A 22,950-nucleotide genomic window follows, 5' to 3' on the forward strand; every position below is an offset into this window, starting at 1 on the left:
TCAGTCAGTGCAGTACCTCCTTTCATATGACTTTGAACATGTGGAGAAAAATGCAGAATCTCATAGGCATGTTTTAATATTTTCCAGCGTGGATTTTCCTCAACTTGGTTTCTGCCTAAGGTTTCTTCTGTTGCATGTAAAGCTGGATAAAAGAAAATCTCCGTCAGCTGCAGGCAAGCTGGTAAATGTAGGGGAAATCTACCTTTTTGAGGCTGCCTGGCCAGCCTTGGGAGCTGTGCCCAGTGGCCTGGCATCATAGAGCTTTACCCAGCACGCTCGAGTGAGCCTGGCCCTGGCCGGAGGGATTACGTTTCATCCCGTGTTGAAATCACTTGAAATTCCCCCTGTTCATCCAGATACAGAAATAAAAGCAGCAACTCGTGGTCTTGCTGAGGCAAAATCTTTATTGTTAGCCGTTACCGGGTCCCTTATTCTTTCACTTGGGCATCCATCTGCCAAAAATAGACTGTTGTCAAAATAGGGTATTTTGAGAACCACACGAGTGTGGATTTTCATACCTCACACCCCACACGTATTTCATCAAAAGATCAAATTATATTTTTATCATTTTTATCTGTAGATCTTAAGAGTTCAATAGAAGCTTCTGAATGAAATGATTACTTTCATTTTTATCATCTTCATTTAAAAAAAAATATTTATTTGGCTGTGCCAGGTGTTAGGTGAGGCACTCGGGGTCTTTGGTCTTCACTGTGGCATGCAGACTCTTTAGTCGCGGCACGCGGGATCTAATTCCAGGACCAGGGGTCAAAGCCAGGCCCCCTGCGTTTGGAGCTTGGACGCTCAGCCACTGGGCCATCAGGGAAGTCCCTTGTTTTCACTTTTTAAATGTACTGTCATTTGGGTGGCCATTTCTTGGGTCTGAGGCTTGAAGCTGAGGCAGGATGAGAGGCAGGAGGCCAAAGCATCCTTTTTTAAATGCCCTGCCTGAACACTCACACAGACACACACACAGATGCATCAATTGGAGTGACATCCACATCTTTCTTTTTCCCCCTTTTTCTCATCACCAATCCCTTTCTCATCCCCCTGCTTCCTGCATTTCTATTTTACCCAAAAGAAAGAGAAGGCGACCCGCTACGTCATGAGCTGAGGGTTCACAGAGAGAAATCCTTCTAAACGACTTTTCAGCTGTTTACCTAAAGGTCCTGTCCCTCTGACCGGCGGTCACAACGATGAGTCACCCGTCGGGCTTGAGTCCACAGCCGCCTGAATCAACTGCAACTCCCGGGCTGTGACCTCACACTTTCCATTTGTATTAAAACTCTCACTTCCCTCGAACCTGACTGTCTTAATGTCAATTTTCTTCCAGGCGTGGACTTTCAGTTTGTGCTAATTTTCGAGTCTTTTTCCAAATTACCTTTGGAAATCAATGCATGAAGAATTTGCCAACTCTCATACATGCAGTTCCTGGACAGGTTCAGGAGTGTGTCCCCACAGAGAGGCCTTCTCCGGCGGTAGTGTTTGTTTCTTTACTTCTGCTGTGCCGGGTCTTCATTGCTGCAAGCAGGCTCTTCGTTTCGGGGAGAAGGCTTCTCTGGCTGTGGAACACGGGCTTAGGTGTCTGGCAGCACGTGGGATCCTAATTCCCTGACCAGGAATTGAACCCATGTCCCCTGCATTGGAAGGTAGATTCTTTACCACCTGACCATCAAGGGAGTCCCAGTTCTCTTTACAAAATAGGAGTTAGGGGCTGTGAACTAAAATTTTACCTTTTCAGACCTTATTAAGCCTGGTGCTCTGTGACAACCTAAAGCAGTGGGCTGGGGGTGGCGGGTGGGAGGGAGGTTCAAGAGGGAGGGGTCGTCTGCACGCCTATGGCTGATTCATGTTGACATATGGCAGAAACCAACTCAACATTGTAGAGCAATTACCCTCCAATTAAAAATAAATTTAAAAGAGGCCTTATTATATGTAGCATTATATATATGTACTGGAGAAGGCAATGGCACCCCACTCCAGTACTCTTGCCGGGAAACTCCCATGGACGGAGGAGCCTGGTAGGCTGCAGTCCATGGGGTCGCTAAGAATCGGCACGACTGAGCAGCTTCACTTTCACTTTTCACTTTCCTGCATTGGAGAAGAAAAAGGCAACCTACTCCAGTGTTCTTGCCTGGAGAATCCCAGGGACGGGGGAGCCTGGTGGGCTGCCGTCTATGGGGTCGCACAGAGTCGGACACGACTGAAGCGACTTAGCAGCAGCAGCAGCATATATGTGTACGAAAGATTGTCAGTCCTTAGTCCGTTGCATCCATTTCAGATAAGCAGGATGCAGCGTCTGCACATTCAGATCCACGCGTTTACGTCTTTGTTATTATGGACAAGTGCCTGTTTCCCCTTTATCCTTTTCTAAGAAGTCTGTCCACGTTTCCTGCAGGAGAAAGCGACACCCAGCTCCTAGCATGCTGCCGGGGAATGCCCTCAGAAGACACACTACTTCTGTGACCTGATCTTTCTACCTCCTCTCATCCAGTAGTCAGTACTTACACCTTTCCTGGACCCGCTGCCACTTCAAATGTGCATCTAGTAGATAAAAAGTCCTTCAGGTGCGACTCGGCAGAGCTGAAGCCACACTCCACGGCGTCTGAAACTCCTGCAGATATGTGCCCTGCCACGTCCACTCAATGTGAACACACAGCAGGGACGTCCCTGGGGGTCCGGTGGCTAAGACGCCAAGCTCCCCATGCAGGGGCCCAGGTTCGATCCCTGGTCGGGGAATGAGATTCTGTAGGCCCCACCTAAAGATCCCGCATGCCACCACGAAGACCGAAGACCCTGGGCACTGCACAAGACCCGAAGAAGCCAGAAAAATAAATACATTTTAAAAATTGCACAGGGACTTCCCTGGCAGTCCGGTCGTTAAAACTTCGCCTTTCAGCGCAGGGAGTGTGGGTTCCATCCCTGGCTGGGGAGCTAAGTAAGAGCCTGCATGCCTCCTGGCCAAAAAACCAAAACTTAAAACAGAAGCAATATTGTAACAAATTCAATTAAGGCTTTAAAAACGCCCTCCCCCTCCACCCTCAACACAAAATCTTTTTCAAAAAATTGTACCCATTGGGGGACTTAAAGGTGTAATCAGTACTTCTCACTAAGAAATGTCAGTCACATCATTCTTCATTAAACCAAAAGAGCCTAATGTACTGTGCAGATAAATCTAAGCATTTCATATCAGTAAGCAAGTGTTTTATCAAAATACTGCTCTTAAGCAGAAGAAACCATTGAAACAAGGAAAAGCTTGAATGAAATGCGCCTTTATGCATTCACTGCAAAGTGACACATTCCACAACCAGCGTTGCAGACACAGCAATGAATTTCTCGTGCTGACTGGACCCAGCTGTGCCTTATTGCCTCATTTGCTTCTGGTAAGGACACTCTTCCCTGGCTCTTCTCATGGTTTCTCTGTTCCTCCCCCTGCCTCTGAGACACACTGGACCCCTGCCTCCTCGGGAAGCGCTTTCTGCGCCCCCGCCGGCCTTCAGCCGCGTGCCCCTTACCCGCCTCTCAGACTCCAGTCCAGTCGGGCACCCCGCCTTCCCTGCGTGCCAGAGCCCTTCCCGAGCGCTGTGCACCCAGAGGTCACAGGGTGCGGGGCACAGACCCACAGGCAGCCAGCCCTCTCTGACTCGCAGTCTTTTAAGAAGAAAAGAAGGTGGTCCTTTAAAGAAGCAAAGAAGGCCCAAGTAAGTAAGCCAGATTGATCTGAGCCCAGCCCTGAGCGTGCAGCCACTGGCGTTGTGAAGGGAGCGACACCCGGGGACTTCTGATGCCCCGCCCCGCTGGCTGTAAGTGGCCTTTCCTGTAACACCCGCGTTCACGAGTCGGTGTCGGCGTTCCTCTCAGGAACAGTACGCGCAGAGCCGGGCCCTTTGCCGAGGCGTAGGCAGGCCGCGCTGCGTGGCCTCAGAAGCTCCGCTGGGAACACAGCGGGCCTCACGCCCTCCGCGTGACTAAGGCCAGAGCGCGGCCGGTGGAGGAGGATTTCCACTTTTTCAGCCGAGCAGCGTCCTACCCGCCGCTCAGGGAGCTCGGGGCTACAGGGCCTGTGTCACTCTGCGGTGCTGACTGCGGCGGCCTGAGGCAGCCTGGGCGACGCTGCGCCCAAGCGCACACCCAAGGGCATCCGCGGTACTCGAGAGCACGCCGCGGGCCTGCACACCGCCAGCCTCCAGAGGCGTGGCGGACCGACCTGAGGGTCTGCACTGCTCTCTTCCGGGCCAAGTGCCGGCAGCAAGTGCTAACGCTGCCTCTAACGCCCCCAGGACACAGCTGGGGGCTGTCTCCTCAGCCCCGGGGACAGAGTACACGGACGCCCTTCCCACCCCTCTGCGGCAAAGAGGAGCCGTGACAGAGGCCCGTAAGCAGGCCTCTGAAGTGAAGGGCACACGGGCTTTGGGACGCGGAACGCCTGGGTCTGCTAGGCGGGTAACCCTGAACAAGCTGTACCCACTCCTGCCAGCCTGTCTTCTCATCTGCCAAACGGAGATGCCACCGCCTCCCTCAGCGGGGTTGTGCGAGGTCGTGATTCCCGTAAAGCCCCTGGCAGGGCGCTTCAATACAGCAGATACTCAACACACGCTAATCACGATCTTTATTATCCGAGAGTCTGAGCTGGTGAGAGTCCATGATTTTTAATTCACTCTTTCAGTCTTCTCAGAAGAGTCATCCACAACTGGAGTTAAAAAATATATTTATCCTGTGAGGCTGTTACACGCCTGCAGAGGTTGTTGAGTGGGTAGGAAAGATGGGAACACTGCGGTGGGGGGATGCTGCCCTGTCCGCGTTCCTTTATGGCACGCGCGTGCACACACATGGACACACACACACGCACGCACCCCAGAATAAACCTGTGTGCCCATCATTCCTTTATGGCACACGCACACACACGTACACACACTCACCCCAGAATAAACCTGTGTGCCCATCTGTCCATGTCTCCAATCCTGTGAAAATGGCTGTGGTTTTAGAGGTTTTCAAAGCTAAGGCTGAGGCCTCAGAGAACACTGTCTATTTCGCCAGGAGAGAAAGCAAGTGAGAGGGAGCATAACCGCTACATTCTCTTGTCCTTGGTGGCACAACGGCTCCCACATGCGGGGACCCCACTTTGTCGAGAGATGGTCCTCAGGTCATGCACGGACCTCACCGTCCACCGAGAAAGCTCCTGCAGCACCTTCAGGCCCCACAGCTTCTTCTCAAAGAGACCAGCGTCCCCAGGGAGGAGGGGCGGCCCGCCGGCCTCCCTGGGGGGCACCCTGTGCTCCAGCAGCACCATCAACTCCTCCAGCTGGTACGTGAAGGCCGCCACCTGGAGGAGGACAGCGTGTATCGCCTGGTGGAAGTCTTCTTCGGCCGGGGTGAAGTGTGCCCGCTGGTCTTCCAACAGCCGGGCCAACATCCCGTGGAAGGCGCGGTAGGCCTGGAGGTTCTCTTGGAGCCGCTCCGCCTCAGTCAGCTCGCTCCACCTGCTGGAGCTGGCCGTCGGCACGCCTTCCAGAGTGTCCAGGTTCATGTTCCCGTTCAGACCCTGATGCTTCATCTGGCCAAGGATACAGAGAAACGTCACCCCTCCTGCACTCACTCCACCGTTCTCACGTCACCTCTAAGTCCCACACGCACGCTACTCACGTCCCTGGTCAAGGGTCCAGATTGTAAAGAAAATAGTCTACAAGAGGAATTCTTCCTTTGGGATCCGTGACTGGCATCCCAGAATTTATACACACCGCTTGGATACCTGTTCACTTTTCTTGGGGGAATCGTAGCTTTTGCTAGGTGCTAAAGGCTGAAAGCCACTGTCTGGTCTAGAATAGCTTTTCCTCCCCACTCGACACTCCCTGCTGGCACCTAGAATATTACCATCATACTGGAGTTTAAGTATTTTAAATATACCTAAAGACACTGGCCATACCTAAGCAGCTCTAAAATACAGCCTTGAAAGAATTGTTCTAACAGCTCTCTCCACTGCCCACTCTCACTGGTGAGGAGAGTCATTTATTAGAGAAGTCAATAGCTATATATATATTTAATCTGTATTTTAAAGTCTGATTTCTGAATGTTGGGGCTTTAGGAAGAGAAACCCACTCTCCGAGAACTTAAATTCAGAGCTCTCCACAGGAGTCTGCAGTTCCCACGGCAGGCCCTAGGTGAAGACTGACGGGAATCTTCCTCTACAGAAAATGTACCTAACCCCATGGTCAGCGCCTTAAGAACTGGACACCCTCCCCAGTTCCCCAGGGTTTCTTCCAGGAGACTTTTTTTTTAATAGGTGACCTTTCTATTTAGACACACAAACACTTCTGATTGTATAGGGCCCTAATACTGTAATAGGAAAAGCTGGTTGGTTTATACTGCTCTTCCCCCAGCTCTATGCACCTCCCTCAGCCTTATGTTTACATAGTTAAAAAGTCAGAACAACATATACATGAAGAACCCACACTTGGGAGGGCTCACGGTTCATCTACTCTGGAAGAATTCAGACAGGTATTCAAATTAGGAACAGCCTCCAAGACATACAGACAAACCTACCTAGAACCCCACGTATACTTCCTTATTTAAAGAGCATGTTTCCTAAATAGCATATAGAAAGAAACGTCTTAAAGGACTTCTCTCCAGGGAAAGGGCCGTGTCAAACGACAGGTGCCCAGTGTTTACAACAACTGCTTGGTTAGGGCTTCTGTAATGGATAACGGGGCGGAAATACGATGCAGGGCGGGGTCAGAAGAGAAGAAGTGAAAACAGCCAACAGCAAAGTCGGCAACTTACGTAAGAGTCCACCAGAGCAGTCAGGTCTGAACGGATCTTCCGTGCTAGCCAGATGGAGCGGCTACACAGGTCCCGGCGGTGAGGGGGGAGCAGCGAATGCTCCGCGAAAGCCATCCCCTAGCTCAACGGCCAGGCCCAGCAAACGAGGGAGCTGGGTCTGTCTACACTGGCCCCAATCAGAAATGTGCCTCGCGGGCCAAATGCACTGGGCATCTCTCTCCTAACGGGACTGTGCACCCCCACCCCCAGCCTGGCTGAGGCGGCAGCGAATTCCTGGCTGTGGACTTTTGCGCCCGTGGAATCAGAGGCCCCTTCTCAATCGGCTTTTTGTCCTGCAGCGTCTGCCTCCATCCCTCTCCTCCTCAGCGCCTCGTGTACTTGTCCTCACGGCACTGTTTTGCTTTCGCACTTAGCAACAAGGTCGCTGTCACACTACCTCTCAGGATGCCCTGCCTGATGTGACCTATTTCATACACACGTTCAATCAGTCCATCTTTTTACCACCCGCCCTGTGCCCCCCAGGTCCCTCTCTCTCTTCTTTGGCCTAGTATACAATAATATTGTTACTATTACTGATACAGCTGCCATTCATTAAGCATCTACCCTGGGCCAAACATGGTTACCTGCTTTAAAGCCTTTATTTGATCTTTAGAATAGTTCTACAAGATAAAGTTTTCTTATTTTACATATGAAATGCAGGCTTAAAGAAGTTAATTCATGTGCACAAAATCCAGTACCTAGGTTCAAAATTTAAATATAGGTCTTTGATTCTACAGCTGTTTCTCCCACTGACTTTCCAATTTCATTCTTTGGGTGGTTCATATTTTTCGAGACACAAAGTTTACATGAAATAGACCCTGTAAAAACACAGCACTTTCCCCACTCCCACCCTTTTGCTCTGTTTAAAACTGAATTTTCACTTGATTACAAGTCAGCTAAGGGAGCATCACTATCATCTCAATCATGGTGCCTCCCTTTCCAGGATGAGGCAGGCACTGTTTAGGCCTGTTCTCTTCCAAAAGACAGGAAACACCCAACCCTGACTTGGTAACATTTCTGAGGCAGTCTCACTCAAGTGACAACACGCTTTTCTTCTTCTTCCTTATCCCAGTCATACCACATTGCTTCTTAATAAAATGAAAATTCTTAACAAAATTCATAACAGAATAAACGGGACTGAGAAGCGAAGGCAGAGTTTAAGTGCTCACAGCATCACTTTATCCCATGTAGCTGTAGGTTCCAGGGTGATGCCAACTGGGTTGAGTCACATGTTTCATCCCCAAATGAATCAAGCAGTTCTATTTTATCACAGACACTACCTGTGAATCGAAACAAATGCCTTCTCAGGGGAAAAGTCCCACAAACAACGATCGAGGGACACAGAGGGAAAGAAATGGGCCGGGGGACTGTCACAACAGGCCTTTAAGGAAGGCAGCAGGAGTCTTTTTAACTCTGTACTTTTATGGACATTGAGTTTTGTGAAGGAGCACTGATATTAAATGCTATCAGAGTATTGTCATCATCAGAGTGAAATTAACCCCACAGCTTCCTTTACTACATTAAAATGGCCACCTTTTCCAGATTGTCAAAACACGGAAAGGATTTTCAATTTTGCCAAATGATCAGAATGGCATGTCAGTATTAGAAATCAAGAACTAAACAGAGTCAAAAGCTAACTACCTGATTCGCAAGAAGGGCAAACAACAGTGTCTGCCACATCAACCTGTTCTGAGGGCACTTGGTTTTCTCATTGAGCAGCATCAATTATTTCACCCCAGCGTAACTATAACTCAGTACAACCAAGGAAGACCAGTTGCTTCCATGAAGACAATTTTTATTTTTCTTCTTTACATTTTATTTTGGATATGCCTTAGCTAGATTAAGAGAAAACAAGGATTTGAAAAGCAGAGTATCCCTTTTATTATAGTTTCTTTTTACATAACCTTTTCGACCTAGATTCAGGTCTCTCTCCCATCAAAGGAGAAGGGTCCTGCACATTACAACAGGCAAAAAAGGCTTTTAGGAAATAAAATATTTTAAATTGATTCATTACAATTTTTCAATTTTCTTGAGTACATTGGAAGGTGGGAAAAAGGCAGGAGGGAAAGATGGTGCTTCAAACAGCCTGACCGTAATAACCTTAGTGAGGTTTAGTACACTCTATATTTTTCTCCAAACAGGTTCTAAGGAGGTTCAAGTGCTCTATGTGGGTGCTTTTCCATACCTTAATGTAGCTGTTTTTACTCCCAGTCATCCTGGCCAGTGTTTATCTAAATTCTCTGCAACATATTAAGTCTCAATTATGCAAAATAACCCCAGGCAACCACAAACAAGGGGGAAGCACACCCTGGAGAAACAACGCCTGTTTCAAGTACGTTTCCAGAATTCAGAACTGCCAATTAAAGATGGAGAATACGCTGCGGGGAGAAGGTATTAAAAATGTACCAGAATTTGATTAAGAGTAGGAAACGGAGAATTTTAAGACCGAGTTCCTTAGAAAGATGGTGACGTAAACATCTGAGGAGCAGAAAGTTAAAGGGAAGAGAAACTGGTGACAGTCACTTAAAGCAACTCTTTCCTTTGCTGGCATCCCTTTCTCAAAAGGAAAAAAAACAAACTAAACCCGTGAAAAATACCTGAAAATTCACCTCAATCTGCTACAATAATTTATTGAAGCAAATTACAGGCAAACGGTAGCTATGAAGAGTGAGAAGGGGAGTTTCAAATCATGAGAACTGATGAGCTGCTTTTGGTGGGGAGGAGTGTGATAAAGGGAAGAAAACATTTTCCCTCTGTCTCCAAGTTTTCTTTTAAAAATGCAGTTTGCTTTTGTGTAAGCGGCTAAAACATTCGATGGCTAACCGCTGCAAGTGTAATTCACGGAGACCAAGGATAAGACAAATGTGACCGTGACAAGTGTCGGCTACAGACGCCTGCTAGGACTTCTACGGGGAAAGAACTTCGTTGTAGACCCGTCCAATTAATCTTATAGTAGTTTTACATCTACTCCACACACCAAAGTCAACTCCAAGTCCTCACTGCAGCCAGGAAAGCACATTCCATATTCCTTCCATCCACTCCACTCTCTGCCCAGCCCTGGAGGCGATGGCAAAGCCTCCACAGGGAACACAAACAGCACATGTCTAAGACTCTCACTGCAGACGTGTCCCTCCCTACCCCCTGGCATCCAACACTCACACCCAGTGGGTGTAGAGCAAGCCTCTTTCAGAGATGGCGTTTCGTTACCCTTTTTTTTAGGAGGGGGAAAAATCAGAGAGAAAACTGACAAACTTTGTAGTTTTAGTGTTTGTGAAAAACAAGCTGTTCCTTATTCTGTTCTCAGCAAAGCTTCATTCTTTCCAACAGCCATTATACATTTCTAACAAACAATGAACAGGGCAAGCCTTTAATTCCAGTTTCTGAGGTATGTAGGATAGAAACTGCCCTTCTGGTTCTCTAAAAATGAGCCAAAATAGGTCTTTAGTCTTCTGGAAGTTATGAAGTTGTACAAAACTGCCTCTCTCCCATGGACAGTAGTAAGCGATACACCCATGAAAATCCCTACCTCAAGGGCAATGGTAATCCCTGGAATCTCAGGTGAAGGCCAAAGCATTGTGTGGACTATCCACTGTGCTGAAGACATCCTTTTTCTGAAGTGTCATTACAAGGGAAACACAACAGAACAAGTTCCCGTGACTTAAAACCGTCTGACTCGGACGATTCCTTCTCTGACAGCAGTGCCCTTCAACAACTGGGAGCTGAGACGAACCCATGATGAAACACAGCAAAGACAGAGGGGCCAGAGCTGGGCTGACGGGGGGTGTGTACAGAGGAATGACGGGCACAGAGAAGCAAATGAAGAACTCTCAGGAGAAAACCTTGCTCTGTAGTTCAGACCCTGAATAACCTTCATCCCCTCAAAATTCCTGAACCTCGATGCTCTGCAAGCTCAAAGAGCACAAGTTACCACACCCCCACTGTCCTTCCCTGAAGAGGCTTCCAGAAAAGCACTGTAGTGATTCTGTTGGTGCTGAGGACCAGCTTTCTGCAAAGGCCACTGGAGCGCTATGATTTCAGGGGCTGGCTGTGCTTCCTCAACCCTCTATCTTGCCTTCTACAAGTACCTCTTATGCAAAGGACCCCACGTCAGAATAATGTAATCTTGCCCAGCCCCACAAAATATAGCAACAAAGACAAAAAAAAAAAAAAAAAAATCAGACTTTCCATTAATAAATAAGGAATCTCAGGTTCCACAACACAAAAACACACATGTTCAAAGTGCAAATTTCTGTCATCAGTCTGGGACTTCTCACCGATAGAGCCCTGTCTATGGTCGGAGACCACGGGGCGGGCGGCCCCTCCTTGCCGGGAGCCTGCTTGCGAGCAAGTGAGCACCATTGAGAACCTTATGGAGGGACTGGGCGGCGGGGGGCAAGGAAGACGGAGAAGGCCAAGAGTAGGGAGGTGGTCCCCACGCAGCCTGCCTTCCTTCCTTCACCTGGAGAGAGTAGAGGGAGAGGGGGTGAGAGATGTGCGCTGTTTTAACAGCTCACCCTGCTCAGGGGCCCTAAAGTGCCAAGTCAAGCTGCCAGCCTCCGGAGATTAGAAGTATATGATACTTGGAAGATACATGTGCTGCAAGGGTAGAAGCCAGGACCACGGGGCAGCGGGAGAGGAGGAGGAGGGGAAGAGAGGGTATCAATATATTATTAAGAGTTAAAAGCTGATCCAGAGCACACTGAAGTTACAGGGTGAAAGGGGGCGTCTGCTGATGAGCAGAAGTCTGCCTGGTTGGAAAAGAGTTTAGAAAGAACCCTTCCTTTAAGAGCTGCTGCAGCGGCTTCTTTGTCGAGCTTTCTGAGAAAGGCAACGTCAATTTTATAAAGGGGACGACAGAGGGAGAAGAAGGGGTGTGTGTGTGTGTATGTGTGTGTGTGTGTGTGCGCTGTGACCCAATGGAAAGAGCAGGCCCTTCAGTTATTTCACTAGATTTTAAATGCTTTAAATTTTTTTTTTTGTCCTTTTTGTCTTTTAAATACAAAGTCTGAGCCGTCCCAGCGCCCGGTCCGCCCCTGGCTATGGCCCCGCCGAGTCCGAGTCTTCGATCAGGACCTCTGCGGTAGCACCGAGGATATCCGAGTTCATGACCAGCCCGTCTGCGCCCGTGCCGCCCCCGCCGCCCACAAAGAGCTTGCCGTCGGTCACCAGGCTCACCCGCTCGGCCCCACCACAGAAGGACTTGGACACACCCTCAGCTTCCAGCAGCAGGCACTCTCCGGGGGCGGGGTTTCCCAGCGGCTCGGGAAGCAGCGGCAGGCCCTGGCCGCCAGCGGGTGGGCTGAGGGCCTCGGGGCTTGTGCCCAGGATGTCTGTGCTGGTGATGAGCGCGCCGGCGTTGGCGGCCAGGGCCTCGGCGATCAGCACCTCGGGGTGGCTCTTCGCTTTGTGCGCCACCACGCTGTCCTTCTTCTCAAACTTTTTGCCGCAGATATTGCAAGAAAATTGGTAGAAGGAGTCTGCATCGTGTTTCTTCATGTGCCAGTTAAGGGATGCCTTTTGCCGACAAGTAAATCCACAGATCTCGCATCTGAGAGAGTGAGAAAGAAAACAGCTTATCAAAAAGAGGAAGGGCCCTCTCATCCAAGGTCAGGGTTGCATGTACAAACGATGAGTCATCGAAACAGGTCCGTAGGCATGACCCCCCAGTCAATGCCCGCTCTCACATGGGGAAAAGCCATGTGCCAGGAGAGGGGCTTCCTCCAGCAGGGCGCACCCCAGGAACGAGTACTCACTGGAGAGGCTTCTCGCCGGTGTGAATCATCCGGTGCACTGCCAGGTTGTGGGAACTCTTGAAGGCTCGAGCACAATACTCACAGATATAATCTCTTTGATCTGAGAAAAACAGTGTGATTAGTTAGTGTTCCATTTGGAATCCCTCTTAACTATTTTTTCCTAGCTTACAAAAAGTAAGCAGATAACCAGGCAGGTGAATTTAGAGTAAAAGCAATGTAGAGTGTAAGCACCCTGGATAAACAAAACGAAAATAAACAGCAGGAGGGAATTCCCTGGCAACCCAGTGGTTTAGCTTCTTGGCCAAGAACAGTTCCTGGTGGGGCAACTGAAATCCCACACAGACTGCACAGCACACTCAGAAAAGTAAAGTATCATTTTCATCTTTTTTTTTTTTTCCAGTCTAGCCATTCATTAACATAAGACTGTGTTTACAGTAACAAAAATAAAAAACACAGCTAGAGAGAAATATGAGAACGTGAATCCTAATCTCAGTTTTACCAGTAAGTCAGATGCAGGATAAATTGCTTAACAAGTAAACAATTTTATTTCTCATAGCTTTTTTCTTAAAACAGCTTTTTCACAGATTGTGAAAGCTGAATGGTTACATACAAAGAAGCTGGCGTTCAACGAACAGCAGCATTAAAAAAAAGAATCTGACATTACCTAAAGAAAACCGATCCATACACAAAGTGGTACTCATAGCTTCTGTTTCAGGTTTAAAAAAAAAAAAAGTTACCCAAGATAAACAATTTAAACTTCTCTCAAAAATCCTATGGGGCAAAGGAGCACTGGACTTCTTTTCTTCTTTATCAACTGGTTGGGGAGAAAGTGGACCAACACATGCTCAATGTCTACTTGTTGAACAAATGGCCACTACACTCTTCGTATGCCTTTCACTTAAAATGACCAGAAACAGTCACAGTGAAAACAAGAGGCAAACAACACCCAATGTAATCCTACCCTCCATCCCCAACAGTTCTAAAAGCAAGTGTAGGAGAAGAGCCACGTCTCTCCCACCTGAACGCACGGAGGCGGCACCTGGGGCTCTAGGAGACACAGAGGCGGACTCAGCAGGTCGAGGCGGGGCCTGAGACACGCCGCCTCTAGCAGGGAGCTCACAACGCCAGGCCCATCCGTCTGCATTCCTCACCAACAGTAGGGTCTGAAACGCACACTCCTACCCCAGGGACAAAGCTTACCGTCTCTCAGGTCTGGGCCACATTCCCAGCTCCACGGGAGCATGACGAACCCATGTGGAGCATTTCACATACTTAAGGAAATTACATTTTCAAAAGAAGCCAATTCACACTCATTTGGAAAAGTAAAACTCTCTTAACACTGACATCATAAAATTGTATCAACTACATACAAATATTTGGAAAGGACTTAATTTCTAAACCAGTGTTTGTCATAGTCGGCTTATAAAATCCAGCTAAAGTAGTCTAAACTGGCTGTCAGAAATTATTTTCTATGGAATGAAACAGTGTAACAGGGAGAAGGGGCAGAGGAATGGCAGCTCCTTTAGAGAAACAGTGGGGGCAGCGTCCTCACTGAAGAGACGCAGCGGGAGGCAAGGACTGCAGCCTGTGGAGCCATGAAGACCTCAGGTACACCCCAGTGCCGGGCCCATCAGGTGCCCGGCTCCGTGCAGCACACAGCACCTTACACGTCGCCCCATTCCATCCTTATAATAACGCAGCGTTACTGGAATCATCACTAACCTTACCCAGCCCAATCTGTTCCTATTTAGCTGCACTTGACCACAACTGTCCAGTGGCTGAAAATGAACGCTGTCTGAACTCCTTCGACAACATGTGTCACACAGGTGTTCAGCTTCTCTTCTCCAGCCACCAGTTCCTGTAGGGGGCTACATGCGCGCACAGTTGCTCAGCAGTGTCCAAGTCTTCAGGCCCACACAGACTGTAGTCTGCCAGGCTCCTCTGTCCATGAGATTTTCCAGCAAGAACACTGGAACGGGTTGCCAATGCCTCCTCCAGGGGATCTTCCTGACCCAGACGTTGAACCCGTGCCTCCTGTGGCTCCTGCACTGGCAGGTGGATTCTGTACCACTGAGCCACTTGGGAAGCCCCACAGGAGGTTACATGTGGATTCAATAGCTAGCCTTTGTGATTCCAATAGTAGCAGAAGTCTTGGGAGATTTTTAGTAGGTAATATAAACTATAAGCAAGCCTCCTCACCATTAAGGCTTTCTCTACATACTCCTCATTTTCAGTCCAGGTAGTTACTACAAGTATCTATCTAACTGAAGCAGAATTAGAAACCACCCCCAAAATTATTATTATTATTTTTTTGCTAAAAACTAGCTGTGTAACCACTGGTTACCTAATGCTGCTCAGCCTCTGGTTTATTAGCTGTAAAACAAAGAGTAGTATAAACAAACTTGGTGATGGATGGATGGATAGGTTAGAAAAAAATATTGTTACCAATCTACACACTTAACAGGGCATTTAGCTACTTGATAAACATTCTAAGAAAGTACCTGTATGATGTTTGGCATGTCGGAGAAGTTGCTTCTGGAGCCTAAAGAGTCGTCCACAGGAGGGATGGGGACATACATATTTCTTCTTCAGCAAATGCTGGTATTTAATGTGGTGCTGAAAAAGTAAAACAAAGTGAAGAGAGAGAAAAATTAGGGCTTCCAGAAAGCTTAGCTCATTCCTTTGCAAAGTCAAAAGTACTGAAAGAAAACCAAGCCCTCTGTACGTGAACAGGGACCACTGCCATGGAGTGCTTCAGCACGTGGCTCTGTTGCTCGCGCGCTCGTGACCCCGGAAGACACACCGCGAGCTCCAGTCCCCATGTGTAGCAGGGAGGTGACGACAACTGCGTCAGCATTGTGGGAACAGACATCGTGTACTGCACAGTGCTTAGTGCAGCGAATGGCACGTGGCCAAGGAGTCATAGCCATCATTATCAGAACAGAACCAGAATCAGGGGGTAAGGCCTTAGTCGTATGTTATACTTGCTGCTAAAGACCAAACACTTCTTAAGCTTTAGTAATTAATATTTCATGTCTTCTGCCAGACCTAAATACAAGCTGTATCCTTACTCATTAAAAAAACTCACTTAAAATAAAAACCTCAAACTAAAAATTTATTCAAAATAGTAATCAAGAAATCTTACGTTTTAGTTTAACCTTATTCTTTAATAATAGACACTAAAAACAAAACCTGTTTAACTGTGTCTTGGTGTGTTATCACACAATCATCTATTATATCAGGCGCATTTGCACCATGAGAAATACTGGAATATCCCAAGATTCCAAGGAACCATTTACATTCAGGTTCTTAACCACTTAAAACAACAACAAAAGCCCAACTCAAGTCATTTGATGTTTAATAAATGACTGTTGTTGACATTACACAGTAATGATGAAGCCTGCACCAGTTCACAAACTAGAAAGTCTCAGTGAGCTCGGGAACTAGTAACGGGAAGCACTCTGCGAGTCCGCCTCCTCTGGAACAGCCCCACTGACCTGCAGGTAGCGCGGGTGAGCAAGGACGGTCCCGCAGCCTTCCATCTCACAGCGGACGTACTGGATGGGGGGCTTCTTTCTAGTAACAACATGGAAGGGAAAAGTCAGCAACAGCAGGGAGGCAATATGCACACTGGCCTTTCACTCCGACTGCACTATAGGGGATAGCTATTCTATAGTATGAAGAATTAAAATCTCTTTTACTAGCTTATAGCTTGCACAGAATTTATGTTAGAAATAATCAGACTGCCAAATGTTTAGTTTTTTAAAAAAAAGCACAAAATAAACCAGTAACTCTCCCAAAGGCAAAGAAGTGTTAAATTTTTCAGAAACTTTAAGATCCTGCAATGGAAGGTAAAACATAGTAGCTGTGCATCAAGGACACCAATGAAGCTGCTTCTGTGAGATTCTTAGCTAGTCGTTCCCACAGGGTAATCCCAAGGCTTAACACACGAGTGAAGGGCCCACAGCCAGCAAGAAGGCACAGCCCTGCAGGACCGTAAATTACTCACCTCCTTTTGGGTAATCGTGGGCTTTTGTCATCTTTTCGCCTTCTTCCTCTCCTGTAATTAAAGAACAGAGTAACTGTCCACATAGTCCAGACTGAAGCTTATACAGTAAAAGATTAACTGAGGACATACACTCAAGACTGAACAGCTGGTGGCAGAAACAACGGATAACCCACAACACATAAACCCAAAAACAAATCCTGCAAAACCAAAGATTTCACTCTGAAGCAACTTTACCTATAAATAAAACCACACCACAAGTTAACTGAAAAAGTAGAAGAAATTAGTCTATTATCTAAAAGCCCTAAGAATATAAAGGATACTCTCCTTGTGAGAGAGAGAAAAGCCTACACGCTTAAAAGCGGCTCTCTCTGCAACAGGAACTAACTGCCAGGCACGCGCTTTCACCTGATCAAAGCCATTACATCACATGCCTTATTTGCCATACTTGTTTTTACTCTCTTTACTCCCTTCTCTGCGTCCCTGCAGCCACTGACCTACTGTACTCAATGGAACATCGTTAAGTACTGCTGTGAATGAAACTTTTCAAGCTTTTGAGAGAAGTCTTTCCAATCAAACTGTCAGCTGCTTGAGACAGCAATATGTACAGGTCAACATCTTTCCTCCCACTCCTACCCTTTTTTCCAACAGTGACCTGAAAATCTGCTAAGCCTCCATTTTCAGGAGTAACTGCCTACTCACTTCCTAGGAGGCTCCTCGTCTTCCCTGATTTCATTCTCTTCTTCTTTCACCTCTACCTCGACTTCCACTTTTATTTCCTTCTTCTCTTTCTCTTCTTTCACCTTCCCTGATTTTCTCCGTGGCTTTGGGGTTTCCCTGAAAATACAAACATATTTCAACATTGGCATCGAGCAAAGGATCCTTTCAAGAACATCTGTGATAGAAGGATAAAGCCTGGAGTTATCGCTGATTTATTATAAAATTATGCTCCTTGGGATACAAAATGTGGTTTCCAGCCACTATTTGTCATATGGACAGTAACCATACATATATTTAAAGCCAATGAGATGACTCCCACCCCCAAGCTAACAAAGCCTTAGAATCAAATCCCACTATAGATGTAAAGAAAAACAAAAGCAAAAAAAATTCTAAGTATTCAGGAAACTCATGACATCTTAAAACAGGCAGATGTCATAATAATTTGAATACGAGCAAAACAAAGTTCTACAGATGCGAGAGTGTGCTGTAGCAGGGAGTAACAGGATAATGCTAGGTTTGTAAAACAGGTGCAAAATTACTCCTTTAAAAATTAAGTCCATATCCATTAGTTTGGCAACAAGGTGAAATAAAAGCATGCAAAAATGCTTTCCTAACTTATTTTTCACCAACAAACCGAGACATGCCTTTCTAAGTGGGGTTTGTAAGTCTCATCTCTTGGATCATCTTTGAACGGTATTTCTTCTTCACTGATCAACATCTCTTCTTCCTCCTCCTCTTCCTCATCACTGCTAAAAAGAAGCCAACAGAGATTAGAAATCCCAGCTGTTGTAAGTCTATCTGACTGATTTTATTCAGCAATTTACTTAGACGCAGCCACAGATTCACAGCATCATCTAGGATTTTCATTCTAATGATCTAGCTGGACTGCCACCTAGCTCTTTCTCCCACAGAATAATAAGTGGAACTAAAAAGACAAAAATCCCAGACATTTCTCATTTCAAAGGCAAGCCAAAGATGGCTCAGTGACACTAACAGTTAAAACACAACTATTATTTAACAGTTAGAAAACATCAATTATTTCAAGTAGAAAACCTCTGAGCCATGTGATCTGACTGACCAGCCTTCATCCCCTTTACGTCCCCAAGGGCTTAAATATGAAATATTGCAGCTTCTTACCTAATGCCACCTGGAGACTGATGCTCTTCTGCAGCATCTAAAAAAGGTACAAACAGAACTTGTGGTATGAAGGTATAGATATTTTCTCTCTGCAGCCAAGAGACTCAAACCAAATTACAGTTTAGGGTTATTACACAAATGGAGAATTCTTTGTAAGCTATCAAAAAAGACCCTTTCTATAACACCACACGTGACCCTAAAAGTCAGGCTGTTCTGATAAATGTTCAACATGACATAAAAATCAACAGGCAACTGGTGATTAAACAATCACACTCTCCTGGCACTGTACCATAATCGAGCTGATCTGTGTTTGGCTCTGACTTGCAGATGAGCTGCAGGGAACCAGTCTTGGACCGAGAGCTGCGGGTGTTCTCTGCGTCGCGATGCCGAGAGACGGATGTGCGGCTGCTGCCACGCCAGCCCCGGCTAGGCCGAGCTGTTGCCGAGGGAGCTTCCTGAGCGAGGGCAGATTCTTCCTCCTCTTTCTCTTCCTTGGGATCTAGAGGAAAACATACACCATTCTTTTAGAGTTTACACTTGGCCAATAATCATCTCTGTGTATCTCTGAAGATAACACTCACCCCCCACCACCTGTGGACAGAATTTTACTGATATAATAGAAGCAAGATGAGGGGGAAATGTGATAAAAACTTATCCTTACTGTCATCAGTCTAAAGAAACTGCTTTGTAGGTTGCAAAGCAGCAATTTTTATTTATAGTTTATATATATACTAAAAAATAAAATGCTAAGAGAAATATACCTAAGATCTAACCTTTTGTTCTATATTTTAATCATTAGATCTAAGACAGAAGAGAGTGGTCCCCAAAAGATGACCAGATCTACAGACACATGAGCAAGAAAGAAGCACAGTTCTAGATGGTTTAACAATCAAACAATGTTGCAAGTAAGTGCAAAAGAGCAGTTCCATCAAAAGGAATTCCTTTGCATCTATTCAATTTTACTCAGTATATTAAAAGTGAGCCTATTTTGACCATGGAAGATCCTTTCAATAATCTCAGAAAGGAAAAGTCCTTTGTAAGAACAGCATAGGATTTTAGGTCTTAAGACTGATACATCCAACTTTATAAACATAAAAAGTTTTCAGCATGTCAAATTCCACTATAATCAAAGTCTAACGGCCCAACAGAAAGATAGCAACTCAGTAAAAATGGTTTTCAAACGTGTGAACAAACCAAAACAATGACCACAAAGCTCAACCCACTCATAACAGGAGACACTCCGATGAAGCCAACAGTGCCATGGCAGTGTTCCCTTAGAATACTGGCAACGATCGAAACGTCTGCCAACACACTGTATCAGCAAGGTTGTAGGAAAATAGGAAGTCTTGACAGAGATCAACATGTAGATATCAGTAAAACCTTTCTATAATGGACAATTTGGCAATATCTATCAAAATTTTAAGTACATATACCTTTCCCATCAAGTTCAACTACTAGGAATTTATCCTACAAAACTAAGATCACACTTATAAAACCCACATCCATAAAATGTCTAAATATTATATATGTATATATATAGATAGTATAAATCTACCTATCTACATATCAATCTATATATATCACAATACTTCTGTACAGATTATAAGAAACATAAATACTCGCCACCTTCCAGGGAAGATCTAAAAACACTTCCAGTAATTCCGCCTCACAGTATCTACCCTATGAAGAGAAACTGGCACATGGAGGCTCACTATAGCATGTTTAAAATAAAAAACGGAAACAATGTAACTTTCCGTATTTAGGGGAAAGTGCTTATTAAAAAAGATACAAAAAATTAGCTTCCTTTACTGCAGAGCAAGGTGGTGACTGGGAGTTGTCTCAGTTTTAACTACACTGGTTTGAAAGCTTTATGAGACCATATTAAAGTAATGAAATAGAATTCACTTGAAATGCAGAGATGAATAGCAGTGGGAACTTCAACTTGTTCAAGATCACAAAATTATCTAAGTAGACCTAAAATTAAAAATCCCGTCTTGGGCTAGTAATCAAGGACTTTTACATGTAGGTCACCACTGCTTTTAAGAAAATTTCTTCAAAGGGAGAAACTCAAAACCCTTTATAAAGTACTGCAACATTAAATAATAAAGAGAAAATTAAAAGTATTTCTTTTACTCAACCTAGCTACACTAATGTGGGCTTGAAACCTATTCCATAACCTCCTATACTCGATAAAGCTCTTCTCTACTTCATGATGAAAGGATATGCCCACATCTTCTCAAACTGTGGGTATTATCCACAGGACAAATGATGGTCATCTGATGAGAACTGCTGATGATGCTGATGAGAACTGATGATAAAGCACAGCAGCCTGTTTTATTGAATAACCCACACATCACCTAAAACTCTATAGTTTTTTAAAAAAACACTGTCAAAGTGACAACAGCAGAACTGTCCCTCATCAGAAATGCACACACATACCACCTGCCACAATCAAGTCTGAGGACTCTGCGATACAGTCAAAGGTTGACAACAACCAAGTAAACACGGAAGCAAGAAACAAGCTACACAAGCCATGTAAGGAAACCTCTGTAGGTCATGAGCTGAGCAAAAGCAAGCAGCCTTCAGACAGACCACATAAGACAAAGAACATGGTTTTTCAAAATATGCTCAAACAGCTAAAGGAAATCTTACGAAACTAAAGGATATCAGAAGAATGATGGCTCAACAAACAGAAAAAATGCCAACAAAAAGATAGCAATTATAAAAAGCAATCAAATTCTGGGGCTAAAAAGTATAATATCTGAAATGAAAAATTCATTAGACGATTTCATTAAACAGCAGATTGAGAAAGGAGACACATTAGCAAACTTAGGTCAACTGAGAGCATCCACTCTGAAGAACAGAAAGAAACAGAGACTAAGAGATCAGTGGGGGACCATTAAAACAAACCAATATACACAGTCCCAGAAGGAGAGTACAGAATGGAGCAGAAGGAATCTCTTCAGTTCAGTCGCTCAACTGTGTCCTACTACTTGCGAGCCCATGGAGCACAACACGCCAGGCCTCCCCGTCCATCACCAACGCCCAGGGTTTACCCAAACCCATGTCCATCAAGTCAGTGACGCCATCCAACCATGTCATCCTCTGCCATCCCCTTCTCCTTCTGCCTTCAATCTTTCCCAGCATCAGAGTCTTTTCAAATGCGTCAGCTCTTCGCATCAGGTGGCCAAAGTATTTAGAGTTTCAGCTTCAACATTAGTCCTTCCAATGAACACCCAGGACTGATCTCCTTGAGGATGGACTGGTTGGATCTCCTTGCAGTCCAAGGGCCTCTCAAGAGTCTTCTCCAACACCACAGTTCAGAAGCATCAATTCTTCAGCATTCAGCTTTCTTTATGGTCCAACTATCACATCCTACATGACTACTGGGAAAACCATAGCTTTTACTGGAAAAACCATAGCTTTGACTAGATGAACCTTTGCTGGAAAAATAATGTTTCTACTTTTTAATATGCTGTCTAGGTTGGTCATAACTTTTCTTCCAAGAAGTAAACATCAAAATTTTAATTTCATGGCTGCAATCACCATCTACAGTGATTTTGGAACCCAAGAAAATAAAGTTGTCACTGTTTCCATTGCTTCCCCATCTATTAACCATGAAGTGATGGGACCTGATGTCATGGTCTTCGATTTTTAAACACTGAGTTTTAAGCCAGCCTTTTCACTCTCCTCTTTCACCAAGAGGCTCTTTAGTTCCTCTTCCCTTTCTACTTTAAGGGCAGTGTCATCTGCGTATCTGAGGTTACTGATATTTCCTGATTATCTTGATTTCCTACAATCTTGACTCCATCTTGTGCTTCCTCCAGCCCTGCATTTCACATGATGCACTCTACATAGAAGTTAAATAAGCAGGGTGACAATATACAGCCTTGAAGTACTCCTTTCCCAATTTGGAACCAGTCTGTTGTTCCACGTCTAGTTCTAACTGTTGCTTCTTGACCTGCATACAGATTTCTCAGGAGGCAGGTAAGGTGGGTTGGGATTCCCATCTCTTTAAGAATTTTCCACAGTTTGTTGTGATCCACATAGTCAGAGGCTTTGGCGTAGTCAATAAAGCAGATTTTTTTCTGGAAGTCTCTTGCTTTTTCTATAATCCAGCAGATGCTGGCAATCTGATCTGTTTCCTCTGTCTTTTCTAAATCCAGCTTGAGCATTTGGAAGTTCTTGGTTCACATACTGCTGAAGCCTCGATGGGAGAATTTTGAGCATTACTTTACTAGCGTGTGAGATGAGTGCAAATGGGCAGTGGTTTGAACATTCTCTGGCACTGCATTGGAATGAAAACTGACCTTTTCCAGTCCTGTGGGCACTGCTGAGTTTTTCCAAATTTTCTGGCATATTGAGTGCAACACTTTAACAGCATCATCTTTTAGGATTTTAAATAACTTAGCTGGGATACCATCACCTCCACTAGCTTTGATGCCCACTTGACTTTGCATTCCAGGATGTCTGGCTCTAGGTGTGTGATCACACTAGGTGTGTTGTCTGGGTCATTAAGAT

General features: G+C 45.6%; 2 protein-coding genes across 3 annotated transcripts in view; both read right to left on the bottom strand.

Annotated features, from left to right (window-relative positions):
• Nucleotides 1-4,601: 4,601 nt before the first annotated feature.
• CNTF (ciliary neurotrophic factor) lies at nucleotides 4,602-8,218 on the bottom strand. The gene is made up of 2 exons (XM_027562251.1): nucleotides 6,775-8,218; nucleotides 4,602-5,551 (listed from the first exon to the last, which is right to left on the bottom strand). Exons 1-2 carry the CDS (start codon nucleotides 6,886-6,888, stop codon nucleotides 5,066-5,068), a joined length of 600 nt encoding a protein of 199 aa, XP_027418052.1. The 5' UTR covers nucleotides 6,889-8,218; the 3' UTR covers nucleotides 4,602-5,065.
• A 373-nt stretch (nucleotides 8,219-8,591) lies between these two features.
• ZFP91 (ZFP91 zinc finger protein) overlaps nucleotides 8,592-22,950 on the bottom strand; it is a 39,550-nt gene continuing 25,191 nt past the window's right edge. The window contains exons 3-11 of one of the 2 annotated variants that reach the window (XM_027562250.1): nucleotides 18,719-18,928; nucleotides 18,430-18,466; nucleotides 17,937-18,038; nucleotides 17,275-17,409; nucleotides 16,576-16,626; nucleotides 16,064-16,142; nucleotides 15,068-15,182; nucleotides 12,567-12,666; nucleotides 8,592-12,361 (exon numbers count right to left, since the gene is read on the bottom strand). In XM_027562250.1, the coding sequence (XP_027418051.1) occupies nucleotides 11,851-12,361; nucleotides 12,567-12,666; nucleotides 15,068-15,182; nucleotides 16,064-16,142; nucleotides 16,576-16,626; nucleotides 17,275-17,409; nucleotides 17,937-18,038; nucleotides 18,430-18,466; nucleotides 18,719-18,928 (1,340 nt within the window). In that variant the 3' untranslated portion in view covers nucleotides 8,592-11,850. Of the gene's footprint in view, nucleotides 12,362-12,566; nucleotides 12,667-15,067; nucleotides 15,183-16,063; nucleotides 16,143-16,575; nucleotides 16,627-17,274; nucleotides 17,410-17,936; nucleotides 18,042-18,429; nucleotides 18,467-18,718; nucleotides 18,929-22,950 lie in introns of both variants that reach the window. The other variant, XM_027562249.1, reaches the window with a different exon arrangement.

This window comes from Bos indicus x Bos taurus, chromosome 15, assembly GCF_003369695.1.
Source record: "Bos indicus x Bos taurus breed Angus x Brahman F1 hybrid chromosome 15, Bos_hybrid_MaternalHap_v2.0, whole genome shotgun sequence".
Lineage (NCBI taxonomy): Eukaryota > Metazoa > Chordata > Mammalia > Artiodactyla > Bovidae > Bos > Bos indicus x Bos taurus.

Coding starts and splice junctions, on each gene's coding strand:
- CNTF (XM_027562251.1), bottom strand. CDS start 6,888: ATGGCTTTCGCGGAGCATTCGCTGCTCCCCCCTCACCGCCGGGACCTG. Junction 5,552..6,774: donor CTGCTCTGGTGGACTCTTAC/GTAAGTTGCCGA, acceptor ATCCTTGGCCAG/ATGAAGCATCAGGGTCTGAA.